The following is a 19,179-nucleotide window of genomic DNA, read 5'->3' as shown; positions in this document are numbered from 1 at the left end:
TCGAGGCAAAGGGTACTTGTTCTTTATAGTGACTTTATTCAATTCTTTATAGTCAATGCAGAGTCTCATGCTTCCACCTTTCTTTTTCACAAAGAGCACTGGAGCTCCCCAAGGTGACACACTAGGTCGTATAAAACCCTTGTCCAGTAAATCTTGCAACTGATCTTTCAATTCTTTTAATTCAGCTGGGGCCATTCGATAAGGAGCTTTAGAAATCGGACCTGAACCGGGAACAAGATCAATAGTGAATTCAATTTCTCTGTCCGGTGGCAATCCTGATAACTCCTCGGAAAAGACGTCCGAAAATTCATTCACTATAGGAATATCCTCTATCTTTAGTTCATCTTGTTGTATATCAATTACTGAGGCCAGATAACCTGTGCATCCTTTCCTTAACATTCGTCCAGCTTGCAAAGCCGAGATAATATGAGGAAAAGCAGTTCCCTGGTTCCCACAGAAACTGAATGCCGGTTCCTCCGGAATTTGGAAATTTACCCTCTTGCCATGACAGTCCACTGAGGCATGATAGGTAGCAAGCCAATTCATCCCCAGAATGACATCAAAATCCCGCATATCAAGTACAATTAGATCCACAGGTAACTCCCTATCTATTATTTCAATTTTGCATGCCTTGCATATAACATCAGTGCTCAACATACCACCTACTGGCGTCTCCACATAGAACTTAGTGGTCATAGATTCACACAATATATTATGTGTTTTGATAAAGCTTGAGGATATGAATGAATGTGTGGCACCCGGATCAAATAAGACATAAGCATAAATATCGAATACGGGAATAGTACCTGTCACCACTGCATTAGAAGCTTGTGCATCCTGCTGTGTAAGTGCGAACACCCTTCCTTGAGTCTTTGGCCTCTGGCTTCCTTCCATTGCCTGCGTAGATTTAATCTCGTTTCTTTGTGGGCAATCTGCAATTTTATGACCTTTCTGTCCGCAATGAAAACAAGAACCTGTAACCCAGGGACAATTTGCAAATTCATGATTACCGCCACATCTTGAACACTTTCCATTCTCATTTTTGGGATTTCTATCTTTATTTGGCTTCTGAGCTGGATTCTTGAAATTCTTGTTTCCCCCTTTAAATTCAGCAGGTCTGTTTCTTTTCTTTTGGTTTCTTTCTCTTTCAGCAAAAGCTTCGATGACTTCCCTTTCAATGATTAAAGCTTCCTAATTTCAGTCTTCAATCCCATCTCAAACTTGTGCACTCGGTCTTGCTCATCCTCTACCAATTTCGGAACAAATTTGGCTAGTTCTGTAAATTTGGCTTCATATTCGGCCACTGTCATGCCCCTTTGCTTCAAATGAATAAATTCTTGTTCCTTCTGTGTCCTGACACTCCGAGGAAAATATTTATCATAGAATGCTTTTCGAAATTTATCCCAAGTGAGAGGTTCCCCATCATGCTCAAATTTATGCTCCAACATCTGCCACCAATTAAATGCTTCTCCCTGCAACATGTATGATGCAAACAAAAGTTTTTCATCGTCTCGGCATCTTAAGACAGCAAATGCTTTTTCCATCTCCGTAAGCCAATTGTCTGCTTCCAAAGGTTCTGTAGTCCCCTGAAAAGCTGGAGGAGCCAGCCTCTTAAATTCAGCTATGCTGCTACGATGTTCACACTGTTCCCCTCGTCCTTGTTGAGGCTGTGTCTGGAGCAACTGCTGTTGCACCTGCTGTTGCATTTGCATGAGGCCCACCATGGTCTGCATAACCTGGCTTAAGCCCGATTCCTGTCCCGTTTGAGGGCTCATGACTCCCTCCTGCTGAGGGATACCCGTAGCCCATTGGGGTGTGCTGTCAGCGTGCCGGTTCGGTGTCTCATTCGTAGCACCAATAGTAGTCTTTTTCGCCCGACGTTGAGGCATTCTGACCTATATGCATCAAATCACAGCAAATTCATAAAAAGAAAGCTCACCGAATTAAAATATTTTTTTTATAAGAATAATCATCACATTCTTTACATCTAACGTCCCAATGTCCCTAGTGTCTACCCACCTATACTCATATCGTGTATGATCCTTTGTCTTAGATTCTATCCAAGTCCGCTCTGATACCACTTAAGTTGTCACGCCCCCGTCCCGAGAACGCGGGCCGGGGGTCGCACCAACCGCCGCACACCCGTTGGAAACTCTCCCCACGAGCATGCAAGGCATCTAAACCAAACACCTCAATTATGAATTTCCAAAATAATTTAACAGAATAAATTGGAATCTTATTCCATTGACTAACTCAAGTCATAATGTCTCACAAGTCTAAATATGCAGCGGAATAATCATTTACCAACATGCAGAAACCTAGTTCTTAAAATAATAAAAGTCCACCAATCATAATAAATGTCCATAATAACAAATCAACTTAAATAACCCTAATCTAAGATAACTTGTGCCACAATCCTTCTAGTCGCTCTCCCAATTTGAATCCCCAATAGACTAGTTCTCGAAATCTGTAAAACAACAAGAGAGGGTATAATGAGCTAGACAGCCTAGTAAGTAATGAACACCCTAGCTAGATAAATCAAGCAATAATATGTGGAAAATAAATAGATATGCAGCTCCAAAGTATAAGTCAAATATTTCTTAAATTCATAAGATTCTTTTCGCGGTTTCAAGATTCTTTCACATATTCAATTCATCTTGTCGATCCTGGACTATGACCACATGTTCCCTGTGGCAGGGTCATCAACACCGACTAATCTTCTTGCGGTGAGTCCTTCAGGACAATCAATTGCCAACGTATCTGCCCCCATTGGCGGGGTCCTCAACATAGCCAGGTCGATAGTTCAATTAGTTCTCTATTTCATATTTCAGTTATAAAAACATACAGTGTCAAAACCAAATATCGTTCATATCTTAACCTCTTTCAATTTACCAGATTCAACTCAACAGCCAAGGACTATGACCACATGTTTCCTGTGGCAGGGTCATATCACCGACTATTCTTCTTGCGGTACCAATGTATTAGCCCCTATTGGCAGGGTCCTCAACATAGCTCGACTGCAAGTCTGAATCTATCTCAAGTCATTATCTTTTCTTACATTATGTTCAGTGTTTCAAGCCGAAAAATACAATGTCAGAGCAATTAAATACAATTCAACCAGAAGCAAATACGTCCAATCAGAGTCATACAATATTCTAAAAATATACATATAATCCATGCATCAAATTCGTAATCACAAATAATTCGATTCGTAAAACAGATATTTACTTTGCCGATAAATCTAGAAAAGAGGTTACATCACTTACCTTGCGAACGCGATCCACAACAAATCCAATTAATTCCGCAAATCCCTCGCAGAACCTAATATTCAAAAACCATATTTTCTTTTAAAATTCATCACAATATATATATAAAACCTAAATTTTAACATTCTCCCAGGACCGACCCTGCCGAAGTGTCTAGCACCCCGGGTTCGGATTCGGATCCGGGTTCATACCCGTAAACCACCCTTCTTTTATATATTTTATTTTTTTTTCTTTCTTTCTTTTCTTTTCTTTTCTTTTCTCTTTTCTTTTTCCCTTCTTTTCTTTTTCTTCTTTCTTCTTTTCTCTCCCGATTCCCTTCTTCACCTTCGGCGAGACAGGGGACCCGTGAGCCCCCGCCCCCCCTTCTTCTTCCCTCTCGGTCGGACCCAAGGCGGCCGCGGTGGCTGGCCTTGGCAGCGGCAGGAGGTGGCGGAGCAAGCCCGGCCACCTCCGGCGACTGGCGGCGGCGAACACGCCGACGGCTAGGGCAGCCGTTTTGGACCCAAATCCGGCGATCGGCCGGCCCCAACCCACCACACATCGTGGCCAAGCATCAGAAGAAAAGGAGAAGAAGGTGAGAGATTCTTACCTCAGCCCCGACGAAGACCGGCGCCTCCCCCTCTCCGACGGAAAAGGAAGAAGAAGACCATCCGGTGCCGTGGCTCCTCTCTCTCTCTCTCTCTCTCCCTCTCTCTCGGTGGCCACATGAAGAAGAACCCCCCGTGTGTGCGGCGGCTCTCTCTTTCGGTGGGCTCAAAGGAGGAGAGGAAGGAGAAGGAAGCCCTAAAACAGGGCTCCTCCTTCTTCTTCGGGATGGAGGATCCATCCCGCTGCCTCACGTGCGTTGCACGTGAGGCCATGGTTTGGGACTGGGCCGGTCGAGTGGACCGGGCCCAGTTCCGGGTTCTTACAGTTCCAGAATGAGGCAGGCCCAAATGCACTACGACACGGGGAGATGACCAGGCTACTTTAGAGAATTTAACGGGGGTCCATGGCGGGTGAAGCTGGCCCAAGTGGGGATCTGGGGAAGCAGGGGTCGGAGGGCTTGGAAGGGTCCACAAATGCTAATCCAAAGTTAAAATCCTCCTGGAACTGTAGGAGAGCCGGTAAACCTTCGTTTAAGCCGGCCTTCCGTCATTTGGTGCATTTGTATGATCCTGTGGTTTGCATTTTGTTTGAAACCAGGCTGTTCGGCGCGAGCTTGCAGCGGGTCCGCCGGTCTATTCTCAAATCCTAGGGATGCTATGCAGTTTAGTCTCAAGGCTTGTCAAGGCTTGTCGGCATCATTGTCATATGGAGGACTGGGGAGTGCAACCTAGATATTTTCCACAAGTGCAATCAGCAGGTGATCCTAGTAATTTCAAAAGAGAATGAACCCTCTTGGGTCCTATTGGTAGTCTATGCGAGTACAGACTATAAGGAGAGAAGAGTTTTGTGAAATGAGGCATCGAGCCTAATCCAATGTGGGTTTCTAGTGGTGATAGCAGGAAATTTCAATTGTATTAACGGTCTGGATGAGAAGCGAGGGGGCAAGCTCTTTACTAACAAGATTAAAGTTAGGGAGTTCTAGAAGTTCCTCACGACCAATGGGTTGATTGACCTTGGCTTCGTTGGCCTGCATTTCACTTGGTGCAACAACAGGTTTGGGAGAGCTCATGTCTGGGAGAGGATAGATAGAGCGTTTGCTTTGCCTAGTTGGATCCAGCAGTTCTCCAATTTTTGGGTGCGGCGCCTTCCCCGAAATGCCTCAAATCACTACCCTATTTTGATGAGTACCTAGCACACTGGCCCAGTTCGGAGCCCTCTTTGTTTTAAGCAGGTCTGGCTATCCTACTCATAGTCATGAGAGGTGGTTCACAAGGCTTGGCAAACGCCAATACGTGGGGATGCCATGTACAGGGCCTTCCAGAAGCTGGAGTCGACTAAGCGACAACTACTCAGGTAAAACCGAAAAGAGGTAGGAAACATCTTCAGATGGGTGGAGGAAGCAGAAGCAGTCATCACTAAACTTCAGGCTCTAGAGGAGTATCAGGGTGGCATGTCCAATGATGAGCAGTTAGAGCGCAAAGCCACGTTGTCCAGACATCACTCGCTCCTAAAGCAGCATGAGGTCTTTTGGAGATAGAAGTCCTGCATTCAATGGATCCGAAAAGGGCACCGAAACATAAGATTTCTCCATCAGTCGACCATCCTCCGAAGGCAGGGGAACAGGGTTGGCAGGATCAACGACAGCAGTGGGTAGGTGACTGAGGACCCCGATACTATCAGATGAATTTTGGAGCAATTCTTTCGGTCGATGGACTGATCAAGGGCTAGTTTCGGTGGGGGACAATGCTAAAGCCAGAGGTGAGGGTCTCCGAGGTTGAGAACTCATAGTTGATTAGTCCAATGTCGTCGGCAGAGGTTCGAGATGCACTCTGGTCCTTGGCTGAGGATAAAGCCCTAGGTTTGGACAGGTTTTCTCTAGTTTTCTTCAGGAGGTACTAGCATATTATTGGGCAGGAGGTTTCGGCAACGACACAACAATTTTTCTTGTCAGCGATGATGCCGAAGGATTAAAAGAGGATCTTCATTGTACTGATTTCGAAGAGGCAGGATCCTGCGGAGCTTAGTCACTTTCGGTCGATTAGCCTATGCACCACTCTTTACAAGGCAGTGGCGAAGATCCTGGTCTGAAGGATGAGGGAGATCTTGCCTAGGATAGTTTGTTCGGAGCAGGGTGAATTCGTTGGGGGCCATTTTATTTTCAATAATGTGCTTATTGCATAGGAGTTTATGTCTTACCTCCAGTGGGCACCGAGATGGAAAAGCTTGATGGGAGTCAAGTTAGATATGGAGAGAGCATATGATAGGATAAGGTGGAAGTTCATGACTCAGTGACTGGAGTGCTTTGGCTTTCACTCGTTGTGAATTTGGTGGATCCAGGGGTGCATTAATGCCCCATCTTTTGCCCTTTTGGTGAATAGATCTCTTTCATAGTTCTTCGTCTCATCAATGGGGTTGAGACAGGGATGCGTTATCACTGCTTTTGTTCATTATTTGTACAGACCACCTATCTCGAGCACTTTGGTTAGCTTCGGCTAGGCAGGAGGTGGAGGCCTACATTCCAGCATCGAGTATGACTCAAATATCTCACCTGCTGTTTGCGAGCGACTGCTTGTCATTGGCCCGAGCGATGAGGGGATCGGCTAGGGCACTCCGGAGGGTATTGGAGGAGTATTGTGCGGTGTTAGGTCAATGGATCAATCGGTCCAAATATGCTAACTGCTTCAACCTGAAGACCCAGGCTGGAGTGAAGGCAACCATTATGGAGATTCTAGAGATCGGGAAGTAGGAGGGCACCTTGAGATACCTTGGGGTTTTAATCACAGGCCGGTGCCTTCGCAGGAGGAGTGCACTTTCTAGCAAAGCATCAGGAGGAGGCTAGAGGGCTGGCAGGCAAGCACCTTGTATATGATGGGTAGAATCACTCTGATACAGTCAGTTCTCAGCTCGATCCCTATCTATCTGTTATCCAACACCTTAGTGCCCATTGCAACGCTATGGTGTTTGGAGCGTTCTTTCAGGAACTTCATCTGGATAAGGCATGGGAGCAGTAAGGGTGTCCACTTACTAGCGTGGGACACGATCTGCTAGCCGACCAGCTATGGTAGTCTGGGGATCCACTTCTTAATCGAGCAGAGGGAGGTTTTTGCTATGAGGATGGTAGTCAGGTTTATACTAGAGTTGGCGGGTTTTCGGGACTCCCTGATGAGGGCCAAGCATTGGGACATGGCGAACCCGTCTGTATTCCTTATGGGCCGACGTAGTTTCTTCTTGTGGAGGGAGATATGCTCTCAAGCTCGCTTAGTGATTCCGAAGATCAGATGGGAGATTCGCGATGGGCGAGCTGTGGATGCTTTGGGGGATTGTTGGCTGGCCGACATACCGTTGAGCAGGTGGCCTAGCTACATCGACCTCGGATAGCTAGAGGGGTGCAGGGTCTGCTACCTGTTTGCCCCTAGAGAGCGAGGATGGAATGTGGACCTCGTACGGTGGGCTTTTGGTGAGCAACTGGCAGAGTAGGTGTTGGCGATGTCGATCCTGGCAGGCGAGACGGAGGATAGGAGGGTGTGGGGCAGGATTGGCAGATCAGAGATGCCAACTCAAGACATTCTCTGGCGGGTTAGGAGGATTGCAACATGGCAGATTAAGGGGGGGTGGATCTGGAGGCTGCATATCCACCTCCGAGTGGCCTTATTTGTCTGGAAGGTGGCCTGAGGATGTTTGCCCACTAGGGGAGTGTCAGCTCGACTGGGGGTGAACATCTCTCCGGGCTACTAGGCCTATCAGGAGGTGGAGGAGTCTATCTACCATGTCCTTTTTGGCTGCCAGCAAGCTGTTTTGATCTAGGAGTGCGCCCCGGCCTCTGCCGGTCTGCGTCAGGGATGATCGTCAATAGAGGACTTTCTGATCTTCCTGGCTAAGTCCTCTCGGAGATCCGAACTTCTGGAGTAGGAAATTCGAGTGGCCTATTTGGCTACATAGGAATGCACGAGTCTTTGAGGATAGAGGTGCGCACCCGAGAGTAGTAGTGGATAGGGTCCTACTTCATACAACGGAGGTCCTTGACACTACTACGTCGTTGTCCCTTGGGTTGGCTAGAAAAATCTGGGGCTCTCACTCCACTCTAGTAGCATCCAGGGTTATGTTTGTCTCCTAGAAGCCCCACCCCCTAGTTTCCTCAAGGTGATTTCGACAATAGTGTTAAGGATGATGATTGTTATGGTATCAGTTTTGTCATCAAGGATCAGCAGGCCAGACTAATAGCAGTCTAGGGTCAGCATATCTTCAATCAATCCGTCGCTGGTATCAAGGTCAGAGCTGCCTAGGAGGGTGTCTCCTAAGCTAGACGGATGCTGGGGGCGGACTGCATCATCCTTGGGGAAGATTTTGCTATAGTGATCGAGGAGATCAAGGGTTCCGAAAGTGCTGTCAAGGGGATGCAGCTGCTCCTCGACATTCACTGACTATTAGGCGAATACGTCGCCTTTCGGGCTACCCATGTCTTCAAAGAGGCCAACAGCGCTGCAGATTGGGTGGTATCCTATGCGGCTCATCACTTCAGAGATTTTATCTGGGAGAACCACGTCTCTGTTTTGTTTTCCTTGCATTTTCTCCTACTGTTTGACTCTTTGGGCTGCACTCACACCTATTGTGTGTGAGCTACCAATGTACCAAAAAAAAAAAAAAGTATTCGATCTCAACCAGGACACCCAAAGCTACAAGCAGCAAAACTTCTAACGAGCTCTAATGTTTCTTTTAGACAAAGTATTCGTCTTCCCCTCACAATCCAAGGGATTTTCAACACAAGGCCCATTTAGTGAGTCAAATTTAAGAGTTGTGTTCAGTTAGAAAACCTATAATTAGCAAGGTCTGAAAAACCTCGGGGAGAATCAGCTTCAAATAGAAGCCTGGAGAAACCAAAATATGACTAGCAAATTAATTTGAGGTCATGATTAAGTGAGACAAGAGGCTTAAAGGAAAATGATAATGGAAAAAGAGTGGAGAAAGATTGGAGAGTAAATCAGAATTTTATCTGAATTTTTCCTTCGTTTTCCTCTCTAAGGCTAAAGCAAACATTTTATTTGGCTTAGTTATGAGTGGTGACCATCCCAGTAGCTGTCTTGCTGCAAAAGCAAGTAAACTAGGACCTGGACTAAGGCCTAAGGCCTAGACAGGAGTCCAATACCATCAGTAGATTTAGGCAATTAAGCTGATGATGATTTAATGGTTCAGCCTAGACCAGACGTACTGTAGCAAATCTAAATCTCAACAGGCCTAGAGCAACGAATCCATCCAATTTATACTCTAGGCTAAGCCAAATAAGTCGAAATGTATTATAACAAGGGACTATGTTTAATTTTCCGCAAGATTCCTCCATAATCTCATGCTTGAAAAAGAAGATTTTTGCCAAGAGGCTATTTTGTATTTTACATAAAACATGCTACAAGAAATGCAATTATCAAATTCAAAAATGTATGTGTCAAAAACACGTTCGAAAACCATCAACACATGGGACGAGGAACAAAGAAGGGAATGGGGTGGCAAAATGGTAGCATCTAGGTGACGAACGGATTTAAACCCAGGTCATTGGTATACAACATCCAATAAATTTGCTACTTGAGCTAGTTGGCGATCTCGTGTCGATCTTTTATTTATGAGATGAATATTTCATATGGTCTTTATTTTCAAAATTAGAGACATGAAGATCCATTCTCCTTGACCGAATCATTTAAGCACTAACAAATGCAAAATGCCATTATAAGGAACATGGCATGCTCTTCTAGTCATACTCTGAATAATTAAATACTAGCATGAAAATTAGTTTTATTGAGGGAAATGGAAATTTCCTCATAAAACAGACCCTTGCCCTCATGAATGGGATCTCATGCTGATTTTTTCACATATTTGTTTGGGAAGCATATTGGTACTCAGTTTATGACAAACATCAAACTTTGAAACTTGATGTGCTTTTTGTTAGATATTAAGGTCATGGTACCAAATTGATTGGAATATCGATGTTGATTGTGATTTGTAATATAATTTTTAATGTGAGGATTATTTTCAAAGAAAAAATTGAAATAAAAGCTATAGATAATGAGTTACAAGGAAAAGGAAGAAAAGAAGAAATATAGAGCTCCCATTAAAGAACACGAAGTCATAAAATAGATCACAGCACCCACAAATAGGCTCTAGGTCAGGAGAGCAAAATAAAAATAAAATAAAATATCCCAGAAAGGACCCAAATTTCGACCAGAGAAACCTATTGTGCACCAGTGAAAGTCCCCGATCATGGTACACCAAACAGAAATTATGGGCCCTTTCAAAATTTGTTCTCGTATCCTCGTTCATTGAACTGTACGTCCCATAATTATTCCAATCATGGTTTGCCAAATTTGCTGACTCGATACTTTTCTCGAAAAATAGCTTGAACCGCTCTGAACCGGACGATTGAGACAGAACTAATGCGAGCTGGCCCGAGTCGAAGCGAAACCGATGCAAGGTGCTTGATTCGCACTTGTTGAACCAATTCAAACTAGTTTGCGCCCCCACCTCCTCTTTCAATATTTAAAAAGATTAAAAATAGTCTATTGAATTGAGATGAATCATCCGATTTGTCTCGTACCAAACCGTTAGCTGACCAGTATAAGTTTCAGTACCGATTCGACTAACCTTAATTCCAATAATAAAAATTTTCACTCTCCCCACTGCTTATCTCCCTCGTTGCTTTATGTACTGTGTTGATCCTAGGGATGAGTCAATCAAAAACCTGATTCGCCATCAAAGGCCATGATAAACAATCATGGGATATCAAATTGATGGTTGGCTTTTGTAAATCCACAGGCCACAATTTGCAATATTTCTATATAGGTTGATTCATAAGCCATGTTTTCGGATAGATCAACATATTATGCGCTGCCTTACACCATTCATGTTGCTTTATTGTGCAGCACATTTCATGATACCAATTCAATATATTTCATTATTTTGACCTTTGATTCTCATTGCTTGTAAGCTTGCAATGTAGATATGGTTAATAATCTGGTGACCGATGCGGTCTAATCAAATTAACAACAAGAAGTTTCCATACTAGCTCTTGCAAACATTTATTATCCCCTTAATGTAGCTTAATTAGGAAATGTACCAAAAACAATGTAGCTTAAGAAAATCTTTAATCTATTAATCTATATATATTTCGAAAGTCTTATTGTCCATGAATCAGAGAAGATAGAGAATAAGAATTACAGGAATAAAAAAGATGATACAACAGGCGTATTGGAAAAACAATAAACCGTGCTCATTCTGTCACAGGAAAGGAGGACCCATCAAAGCCATGTGAAGGAGTATAAGAAGCCCTGACCACAACGACACCTTCAGTCCCAGCCCGGCCGGTGCAGAGCCTGTTCAGCCAGAAACACAACCAAAAGCACCAGTATTAGACCGTTTGGCATCTGAAGCACACCAAAACTTTAAGCTCATGATATGCTAAGGAGTACTGCTGCTGCTACTAGCTAGTACTTGAAACTTACTGTTGCAGATGTTTTTGGTGGTGTTAACAGCAAGGATTTCAAATCCGCTTGCAGAGGAATTGGCATAGCCAGCATAGTCGCATGCCGTGATCTCGCATCCAGAGGTGGATGAGTTGCCGATTTTCTGATCTCTTGCACATCGTTCCGCAGGGCACGCAGAGCTCATGCTCTGGTTTAGTTTGCAGTCCAACCTAGTTGAATTCATTTATTGGAAAACAATCAGTGCTACAAACTTGGCATATAACAATGGACTATTTCATCTTCATGCTGATGTAGGGTATTAACTAGTTACAGCATAAAAATGTAGGAGGAGGAGGAGGAGGAGGAGGAGGAGGAGGAGGAGGAGGACTCACTGATCGGTGTCGTTGTTGCAGCCGCAGAGGACACAGCCTTTGGCCGTGAGTGCGTAACTTTTAGCGGGGAGGCGCATGAAGTCGTAGTCCAAAGAAGTGGATCTAATTGAGGATGTACAAACTGGAACACCCAATTTTTTTCTGGTTATCAATAAGAAAGTTTAAAGCTGCTAAAGAAGCATCCATTACTGATTTACCATCATGGAATAAACTCCATTAAAGATTTTTTTCCCCTTCTTTTTTTGTTTTTAAAGGTGATAAAGTTTGTTAAAAACATGCAGCGGTTATATACTGTGATCACAGCTTGCTGCATGGGGAAATGGGAGGCGGACGGAGAGGCACTCACCACGGAGAGGGACGTCGAGGATCTGGCCGGCCTGGAGGCTCGCGGGCTGGAAGTTTCCATTCAACTGGAGCAGCGTGTCCTCGTCGGTCCCGAACATCGCCGCTATCCCCTCCACCGTGCTCCCGGCCGCCACGACGTGCGCCAGGTGCGCCACCTCCTCGCCCCGCACTGGGTCGCAGCTGCACGGCAGCGGGATGTACAGCTTCTCTCCCGGGGTGATCACGTTGGCGTTCGTTATATTATTGGCGTCGGCGATCTCCGGGTAGGTCGCGAACAGGTCGAAGGTGTTCCGCGCGATGTCGTCGAGGCCGGTGTCGGTGGACTTCACCGTGTAGACCGGGACACCGTCCGACTTCCCGGTGCCGTTGGCGCAGCGGCACGGGAATGGCACGAGGACGGTGGAGTTGGCCGGGACGGGTTGGGTTGCGGGGGTGGAAAGGGATTTGTTGTTGGCGCCGAGGAGGGAGGCGAGGGTGTCCACCTGGAAGAGGCTTCGGATGTGGCCGTAGGTGGTGTCGTTGGGCACCACGTAGCCGGCCAGCCCCCGGCAGGTGGCGCTGGGGGTGGCGTTGCAGGTGAAGTTTCCTGCGAAGGCGGCAGAGAAGAACTGTGAGAGGAGGAGGAGGAGGAGGGAGAGGCAAGGAATGGAAGCCAAGCACCCCATCTTGGCCTCCTTCCTTCTCTTCTTTCTTCTCGGATCTTGCCTGCTTCTCTCCCTGCTGACGGAAGGCCAGAAATAAGAAGGATTTTGCCAGTACGGAGTCGAAGAAGCAAACTCGTTGCCTGGGAAGGCGTGGCCCCTACCATTGCTGTCATTTGTGTTGAAAAGAGGAAGAGTCCATGGTTGACCAGTGGGTGGGCGACAGCTTTATGACCGTTGGATGGAGGTGTGTTTGCGTGTTCGGCACCGCAGCCGAAAGTGGGATTCTGACGGTCAGCCCCCGTGGATGATGCCGTCAAAGTTTATCGTGGCAGAGACACAGCTACGGTGGTTGGTTGAGTAAATCTAAAATTCAGATCATGCGGCCGACAAAATACGGTTGATATACGAGATTTGTAGTCTTTTTTGGTTAATAATAATATGTTTAAGAATACTACTCTTATCGAGCCACTCATATTTTTCGACAGATAAAATAAAACAGTAGATTGGATAGCACTCATATTTTATTTGAAATAATTATATCTCAGTCTCGTCTTCTATATACTTTATTTTTTCTATTTAATTTTATGAGTTGCACACACATCCATTTTGTATGGGTCATTGGTGTAAAAAATAAAAAATAATAAATAATAAATAATAAATAATGGGATGCCGGGCAGTCCGGTGTGTGGTGGGGACGTGGAAAAAGAAGAGAATGAAGGTGGTGTGAAGGAGCAGACGAATAAATTTTCAAAAGAAATGGAGAAGTCTTGCTTCGGTAGCGGCGGCCGTCTTCCTTATCCTGACCACTCCACCGAGAAGAAGAGGGCATTGGGATAGGAGACCGGACTGCCTTGTGCGCGCCACCGCGTTTGAACCCTTCGGTTTGGGGACGACTGACGACGCCCGAGTCGTCCGAACGGTGACGTTCGGCAAATTGAGTTCCTTTTTTTAATAAACTTACATTCTTTGCATGGTGCAATTTCTCGTTCCCTTCCACCCAGAATCATAATTCGAGGACTTTGACAACTACCGCATGTGCGTAGATATTGACCCTATAAGCAGATAAGATATTCCATCTGTCAATGAATTAAACATAATCTAAAAATTATATAATTCACATACGGCTAGTAGTAATTATCATAACAACTCACTCTATTACAAACTATCACAAATATTGATATACATCACTATGAGTTGTAAACAGGAAGTTTCTTCCAAATTCACAATTCAAGACTTGTAGTATTTAAATTATTTTCATATTGTCATGCCTCATACCTGGATTCATACGTGACATGGCCGTGCTATTGCCGACTACCACCCACAATAACACGAATCCTCATACATGGGTAAATAGGGTAGTCAAACCATTCGAACTTTCATATATAAAAGTAGTTCTATTACAACATACTGAGTGGTACAAAACACAGAGCTTCTATACAGTTTATATATACAAAAGTATGTTTGCTTTACCCCAAAAGAGAGAAGCCCTGATACAAAATAGGAACATCTCTAACTGTTATCAGTGATGAGGATCTGAAAGAAAATACCAATAGACTGGTATGAGCTACGCAGCTCAGTAAGTAATCATGCATAATCTTACCGGATCTAGTATAGTATTAAACATATTCATGCAGGGTTTGAGAAGTTAACATGCGCCTTACTTAACAATTCATCATGATAAAATATTCATACCGAATCAATAATCATGTTATGTATGTTATCAAAAATATTCATACACTGTAAGACCGTACACCGACATGCCGTGGTTTACACCCTCCGATGCTACGGCGGAGTGCAATTATGGTAACCAGAATTACTATATTATGTTACGACGGAGTGCAATTATGGTAACCATAATTACTGTATATTATGGTAACCATATTAGCTAGAGGCAATTCATTATCTTATTTTATACTTATACCATAATTACTATATTAAGTGCAATTATGGTAACGAAATCCCAATCATCTTATATGCATAATATTTTAAAATTTGTATAAGCATGATGTATCCATAACCATAATTTCTATAACTAAAACATACCACTTGTATACATGATCCATGATGATTAGAACAGATTGCTTTTATTTTTCACAAATCATATACACAATTTAAATTGCATGAATAACACTCATTCTTTTTCATAACTTATCATACATAATCTACAATAAGATTAAGACGGGTTACTTACACTTATAATTTAGGTAAGAAAGCGTATTCATGATCCATAATAAGATTAAGACAAGTTACTTACAGTAATTCGCTTTTCCACGTTTGACCAGTCCAGATGACGGATCCTTAATCACCTTGCACCACATCATAGGGATCATATTATTCTCCGTTTGTCTAATACATAATTTCTCAGTTTAAATTATGAGTTTACTTGTTTGGATCCCCTCCAAGGATTTGGCCCAAGTCCAATTTACCCACGTTGGAGCCTTCTAATTTGGTCAATAGGCTTAATCCCAAGTTAAATTTTGGGTTTAGGGTCAATGTGGTCCATTTGGGCTTGTGGCAGGGTCAGTCTGTGGCCAATTAAGCCTCTGGCCAGTTGAATTGGGCTTGAATTGGATTTTAGTTGGGTCTGCTGGGACAAACCTAGCCTAATTGGGTTTGGACGTAGTTCAAATTGGACTGAATTTTGTTCAATTTTACAGTTTGGACTCGTCCAGACTTAGCCCAATCTAATTAGGCTCGGATTTAGTCAAATTTGGCTAAACCCATTTCCTTTTCTTTTTCTTTCTTTCTTTCTTTTTTTTTTCTTTTTTCTTTTTCTTTTCCTTTTTCCTTTTTCCTTTTTTTTTTCTTTTCTCTTTATATTTTTCCCTCTTTTCCTTTTTTGGGCTTAACGGGTTGCGAATTCGGATTCCGATTCAACCCGTTAAGCCGGACCCGTTAAGGGGGTCTTTCTCCGACCTTCCAGAGGCTTCGCCTCTTCATCTCTCGCTCCCCTCTCTCTCTTCCGGCCGCTCCCTCTCTCTCTTCTCCCCTTCGTTTCCACCGGAACCTTAGTTGCTTCGGCCGATCTCTCGGCCTTCTTTCCCTCCTTCGGCTGAATCCACGGCCTCTTCTTCCTTCTGGTCTCTCCCTCTCCTTCTCTCTCTCTCTCTCTTTCTCTCTTTCTTCTTTGTTTCCGCCGAAACCCTAGCCTCCGGCCGGTCTTCCAGCCTTCTTCTTCTCCTCTGGCCAAAGCAACTCTCCGTCTCTCTCTCTCTCTCTCCCTCTTCCCCTCTCTCTCTTTCCTTTGTTCCGACCGAAAGCCCTAGCCATTTCGGCCAAACCCTCGGCCTTCTCCTCCTCCTTCGGCTGAAAATCCTAGTCTACAGCCTCTTCTCCCTTCTGATCTATCCCTCTTCTTCTTCTCCACGGGAACCCTAGTCGTCTTCGCCCCTTCCTCTTGTCGGCGACCGGGGTGGGACTTCCCCGGCCCTCCGGCCGAGTCAGGGTTCCCACCTTGGAGCAGTATCAGTGGAAGGCCGGCCCTTCCTCTTCTCCGAAGTGATGTCGAAGAGGGGAAGGAGGTTCGGAGATGAGGTCGAGATCCGGACTACACTAGATAGTCTTTACCCGCTCCGTCCCCGGCGAGGTAAGGCCGGAGAGGATGAAGCCTCAAGGGTTCGGTGAGCTTTTACTTTTTATTTTATTTTATTTTTCTTTCTTTCTTTCTTTCTTTTCTTCCTTCTCTGGCTTTTCTTGCACGGTGGTATTGCCACCTCTTCTCCGGGGAGGAGTCGGTGGCTCGGCAGGGGCTGGCGGCCCTGGGGCCGCGCTGGATAGCCTAGGGCAACCGCGGCCAGGGCGGTGGTGCCCTAGATGTCCACAGGCCGAGTATTGTTGGGCTCGGCCCGGGTGGCACTGGGCCCGATCCGAGCTCAGTTGGGCTCGAATTAGCTCGGTTACTGGGCCTAGACTGAGCTGGAACCGTACTCAGGCCGGCCCATGGCCTGCCTGTGAACGTGGGTCTGGCCCGGGGTGGTATCCATCGACCATTCACCCTTCTTCCAACTTCTGAGTCCTCTTCCTTCTGTGCCACTGTCCCCTCCTCCATGTCGAAGTCTTCTCCTCTCTGTTTCATTGTTGAAACAGAGGTGAGAACACTCCACAGAGGTTCTTAAGTAAACTGGGTCTTACCTCGTTTCGGGTTGGTTGTGTCGAGCAGTACCTTCCCAAAATCCCTCCTCTCTCTCTCTCCTGGGGCATCTGAGTTCCTCCACCTTCCGCTCCAAGAGGTTCGGCTTCTCTGGTATAGTGTTCCAGAGGGCCTTAGAGGGTGAGAGGGTACAGAAATTTTGAGTTCAGTAAGCTGAGGGTTTAAATGGCTGTGCTTAGGAAATGAGACCCTAGTGAAGAGGTCCCATCCACTCCTCCCCCTTGCTCCGGAAGCCTCCAGCTGCCCCCTTGTCTCAGGCAAGCTGGGCTTGGCCGGCCAGCAAGGCTGAGAGGTGGCAGGCTCCTATTTTGCATGATCAAGGGCCCCTAAGAGCTAGCCTTCCCTCTGCCGGCCAGCTGGGGCCCTATCAACTCACCCTCAGCATGAGGTGACAGCCCTCCCCAGCTACCACCCATGGGTCCAGTACGGCCCACTAAAAAAAATCGGGCCTAACACCCCTAACTAGGCCTCAAAAGTATTAGGCCCAGTTGGTTTTGGGCCCGGACATTACATCCTCCCCCCCTAAATAACTTTTATCCTCGAAATTAAACATACCCCAAGTGGACCGATGTAGCGAGAACTCATTTTGCCGTGTCGCCCGAATCGGGCAACACTTTTCGAAAAGGACATTTTTAGGTAGACAAAGTTTTCCTTCAAAAATTTTAATTCGCATAGCTTAGCAAGAATCACCCGGAAGGGGGCCTTGAAGAGGGGTCCCTCTCCTAAGATCGATGATGAATTTGATTTCTCAACCGGGGGTAATCCCAGTAATTCATCAGGGTAAATGTCCAAGTATTCCCTGAGTACTGGAATATCTCCCAGTTTGATCTCCTTTTGTGTATCTGTTGCACAGGCCGGATAAGCCGTACACCCCTTTCTTAGTGCCTTGGCAGCTCTCAAGGCAGAAATAAAATGCAGTGTAACTGTCTAGAAAACTAACTAACACGAAGGAATGTGTAGAACCAAAATTAAACAGAATAGAGGCATCACTCGAGCTGACTGGCAGTGTACCTGTCACCACTCTGTCGCTCGCACTGGCATTCTGACGAGTCAATGCGAATACTCTAGGATTGTTCCTCGACCTTTGATCTTCAGGCGCAGAAAATTTGGGCTCCTTCCTCGTTCGGCTCGGGCAGTCACGCGCCATATGTCCCACCTGCCCATAGTTAAAACATGCCCCAATTTTCTTTAAACAAGGCCCATCGTGGAATCTGCGACAGTTAGGACATGATCCGTTCTGCCTCTTTTGGGCCTGAGTATTTTTTGACCTATCATTCTGGCTTTCAACTAGCCTGGGTCTCTTCAGATCGCCCTTTTCTCTTTCCGACCTATCCAGCTCGACTTCCACCTTTAAAGCTCGGTCCAGAGCATTCCGGTAGTTTATAAAGAGGTGTGAGGATAATCGGGATCTGATTTTGCATTTCAGCCCCTGCTCGAACCGATTCGCTTTACTCGTCTCATCTTCCATAAACTGGGGGCAGAATCGGCCCAGCTCATTAAACTTGTTGGCGTCCTCTAGGACAGTCATGTACATGGACTGAGCCAGTGATAGGAACTCGTTTTGTTTTGCCTGCCTGACTGCATTCGGAAAGTATTGAGCATAGAATAATTTCTTAAATTCTCCCTAGGTCATCCTATTGATATCATAGGCTGTCTCTATGGCAGTCCACCAAAAAAAATCCGCATTTCCCTTTAACATAGGGATAGCTAGTCCAACTTTTACTTCCTCGGGAAATCGGAGTGCTCGATACATCTTCTCTATCTCTCGGATCTAAGTCTCGGCTGCCACAGGGTCCGATCCACCATCAAACTATGGTGGGTTCAGCTTGCGGAACCTCTCGTAATGAGATTCCATCGGTTGTACAGGCCTGACAGCCGACTGCATTTGCTGTTGTCGCTGAAGTAGTTGTGCAATTATCTGGTACACCCCTGCCAGGTCTGCTTGCATTGCCATAGGGTCTGGGGTGTGTGCCCATGATTGTATGCTAGGGTCTGGGGTGTGTGCCCATGATTGTATACTAGGGTATGAAGAAAGTGCTCTCATATCTCCTTCGTCCTCCATATTCCTTATAGCTACCTAGCAGTCAAAAGTTTAGAATGAGACTGAAATAAATTGCTTTCTTCGACTAATGTATTATGACAATCTTAATATATTATGATACCCTTAACTACCCATTACCCCAGATTTTTACGGTTATATTCTTGTTAAACCTACAGCTCTGATACCATCGCATGTCACACCCCGTATCCGGATCCGTGACATGGCCGTGCTATTGTCGACTACCACCTTTTTATAATAGCCTCATACATGGGTAAATAGGGTAGTCAAACTATTCGAACTTTTATATA

The 19,179-nt window shown here is 45.3% G+C and overlaps 2 protein-coding genes across 2 annotated transcripts; both read right to left on the bottom strand.

Moving 5' to 3' along the window:
- Positions 1-1,181: 1,181 nt before the first annotated feature.
- On the bottom strand, positions 1,182-1,724 carry LOC120108428. The gene has a single exon (XM_039122036.1). It carries the CDS (start codon positions 1,722-1,724, stop codon positions 1,182-1,184), a length of 543 nt encoding a protein of 180 aa, XP_038977964.1.
- Positions 1,725-10,964: 9,240 nt separating this feature from the next.
- Positions 10,965-12,802, bottom strand: LOC103695773 (chitin elicitor-binding protein-like). Its single transcript, XM_008777181.4, has 4 exons — positions 12,038-12,802; positions 11,692-11,812; positions 11,339-11,529; positions 10,965-11,209 (listed from the first exon to the last, which is right to left on the bottom strand). The coding sequence occupies exons 1-4, from the start codon at positions 12,699-12,701 to the stop codon at positions 11,115-11,117; spliced, it is 1,071 nt and encodes a 356-aa protein (XP_008775403.1). The 5' UTR covers positions 12,702-12,802; the 3' UTR covers positions 10,965-11,114.
- Between the last annotated feature and the right edge of the window lie 6,377 nt (positions 12,803-19,179).

The sequence above is a fragment of the Phoenix dactylifera genome, unplaced genomic scaffold (genome assembly GCF_009389715.1).
Source record: "Phoenix dactylifera cultivar Barhee BC4 unplaced genomic scaffold, palm_55x_up_171113_PBpolish2nd_filt_p 001329F, whole genome shotgun sequence".
NCBI lineage: Eukaryota > Viridiplantae > Streptophyta > Magnoliopsida > Arecales > Arecaceae > Phoenix > Phoenix dactylifera.
This window is presented reverse-complemented; position numbering and strand designations above follow the sequence as displayed.

Bases quoted from the DNA above. Each gene is read 5' to 3' on its own strand.
- LOC120108428 (XM_039122036.1), bottom strand. From the start codon at position 1,724: ATGGTGGGCCTCATGCAAATGCAACAGCAGGTGCAACAGCAGTTGCTC.
- LOC103695773 (XM_008777181.4), bottom strand. From the start codon at position 12,701: ATGGGGTGCTTGGCTTCCATTCCTTGCCTCTCCCTCCTCCTCCTCCTC. The intron at 11,813-12,037 runs GTGAGTGCCTCT...TGGGTGTTCCAG, and splicing joins CCTCGACGTCCCTCTCCGTG to TTTGTACATCCTCAATTAGA. The intron at 11,530-11,691 runs GTGAGTCCTCCT...GAATTCAACTAG, and splicing joins TGCAACAACGACACCGATCA to GTTGGACTGCAAACTAAACC.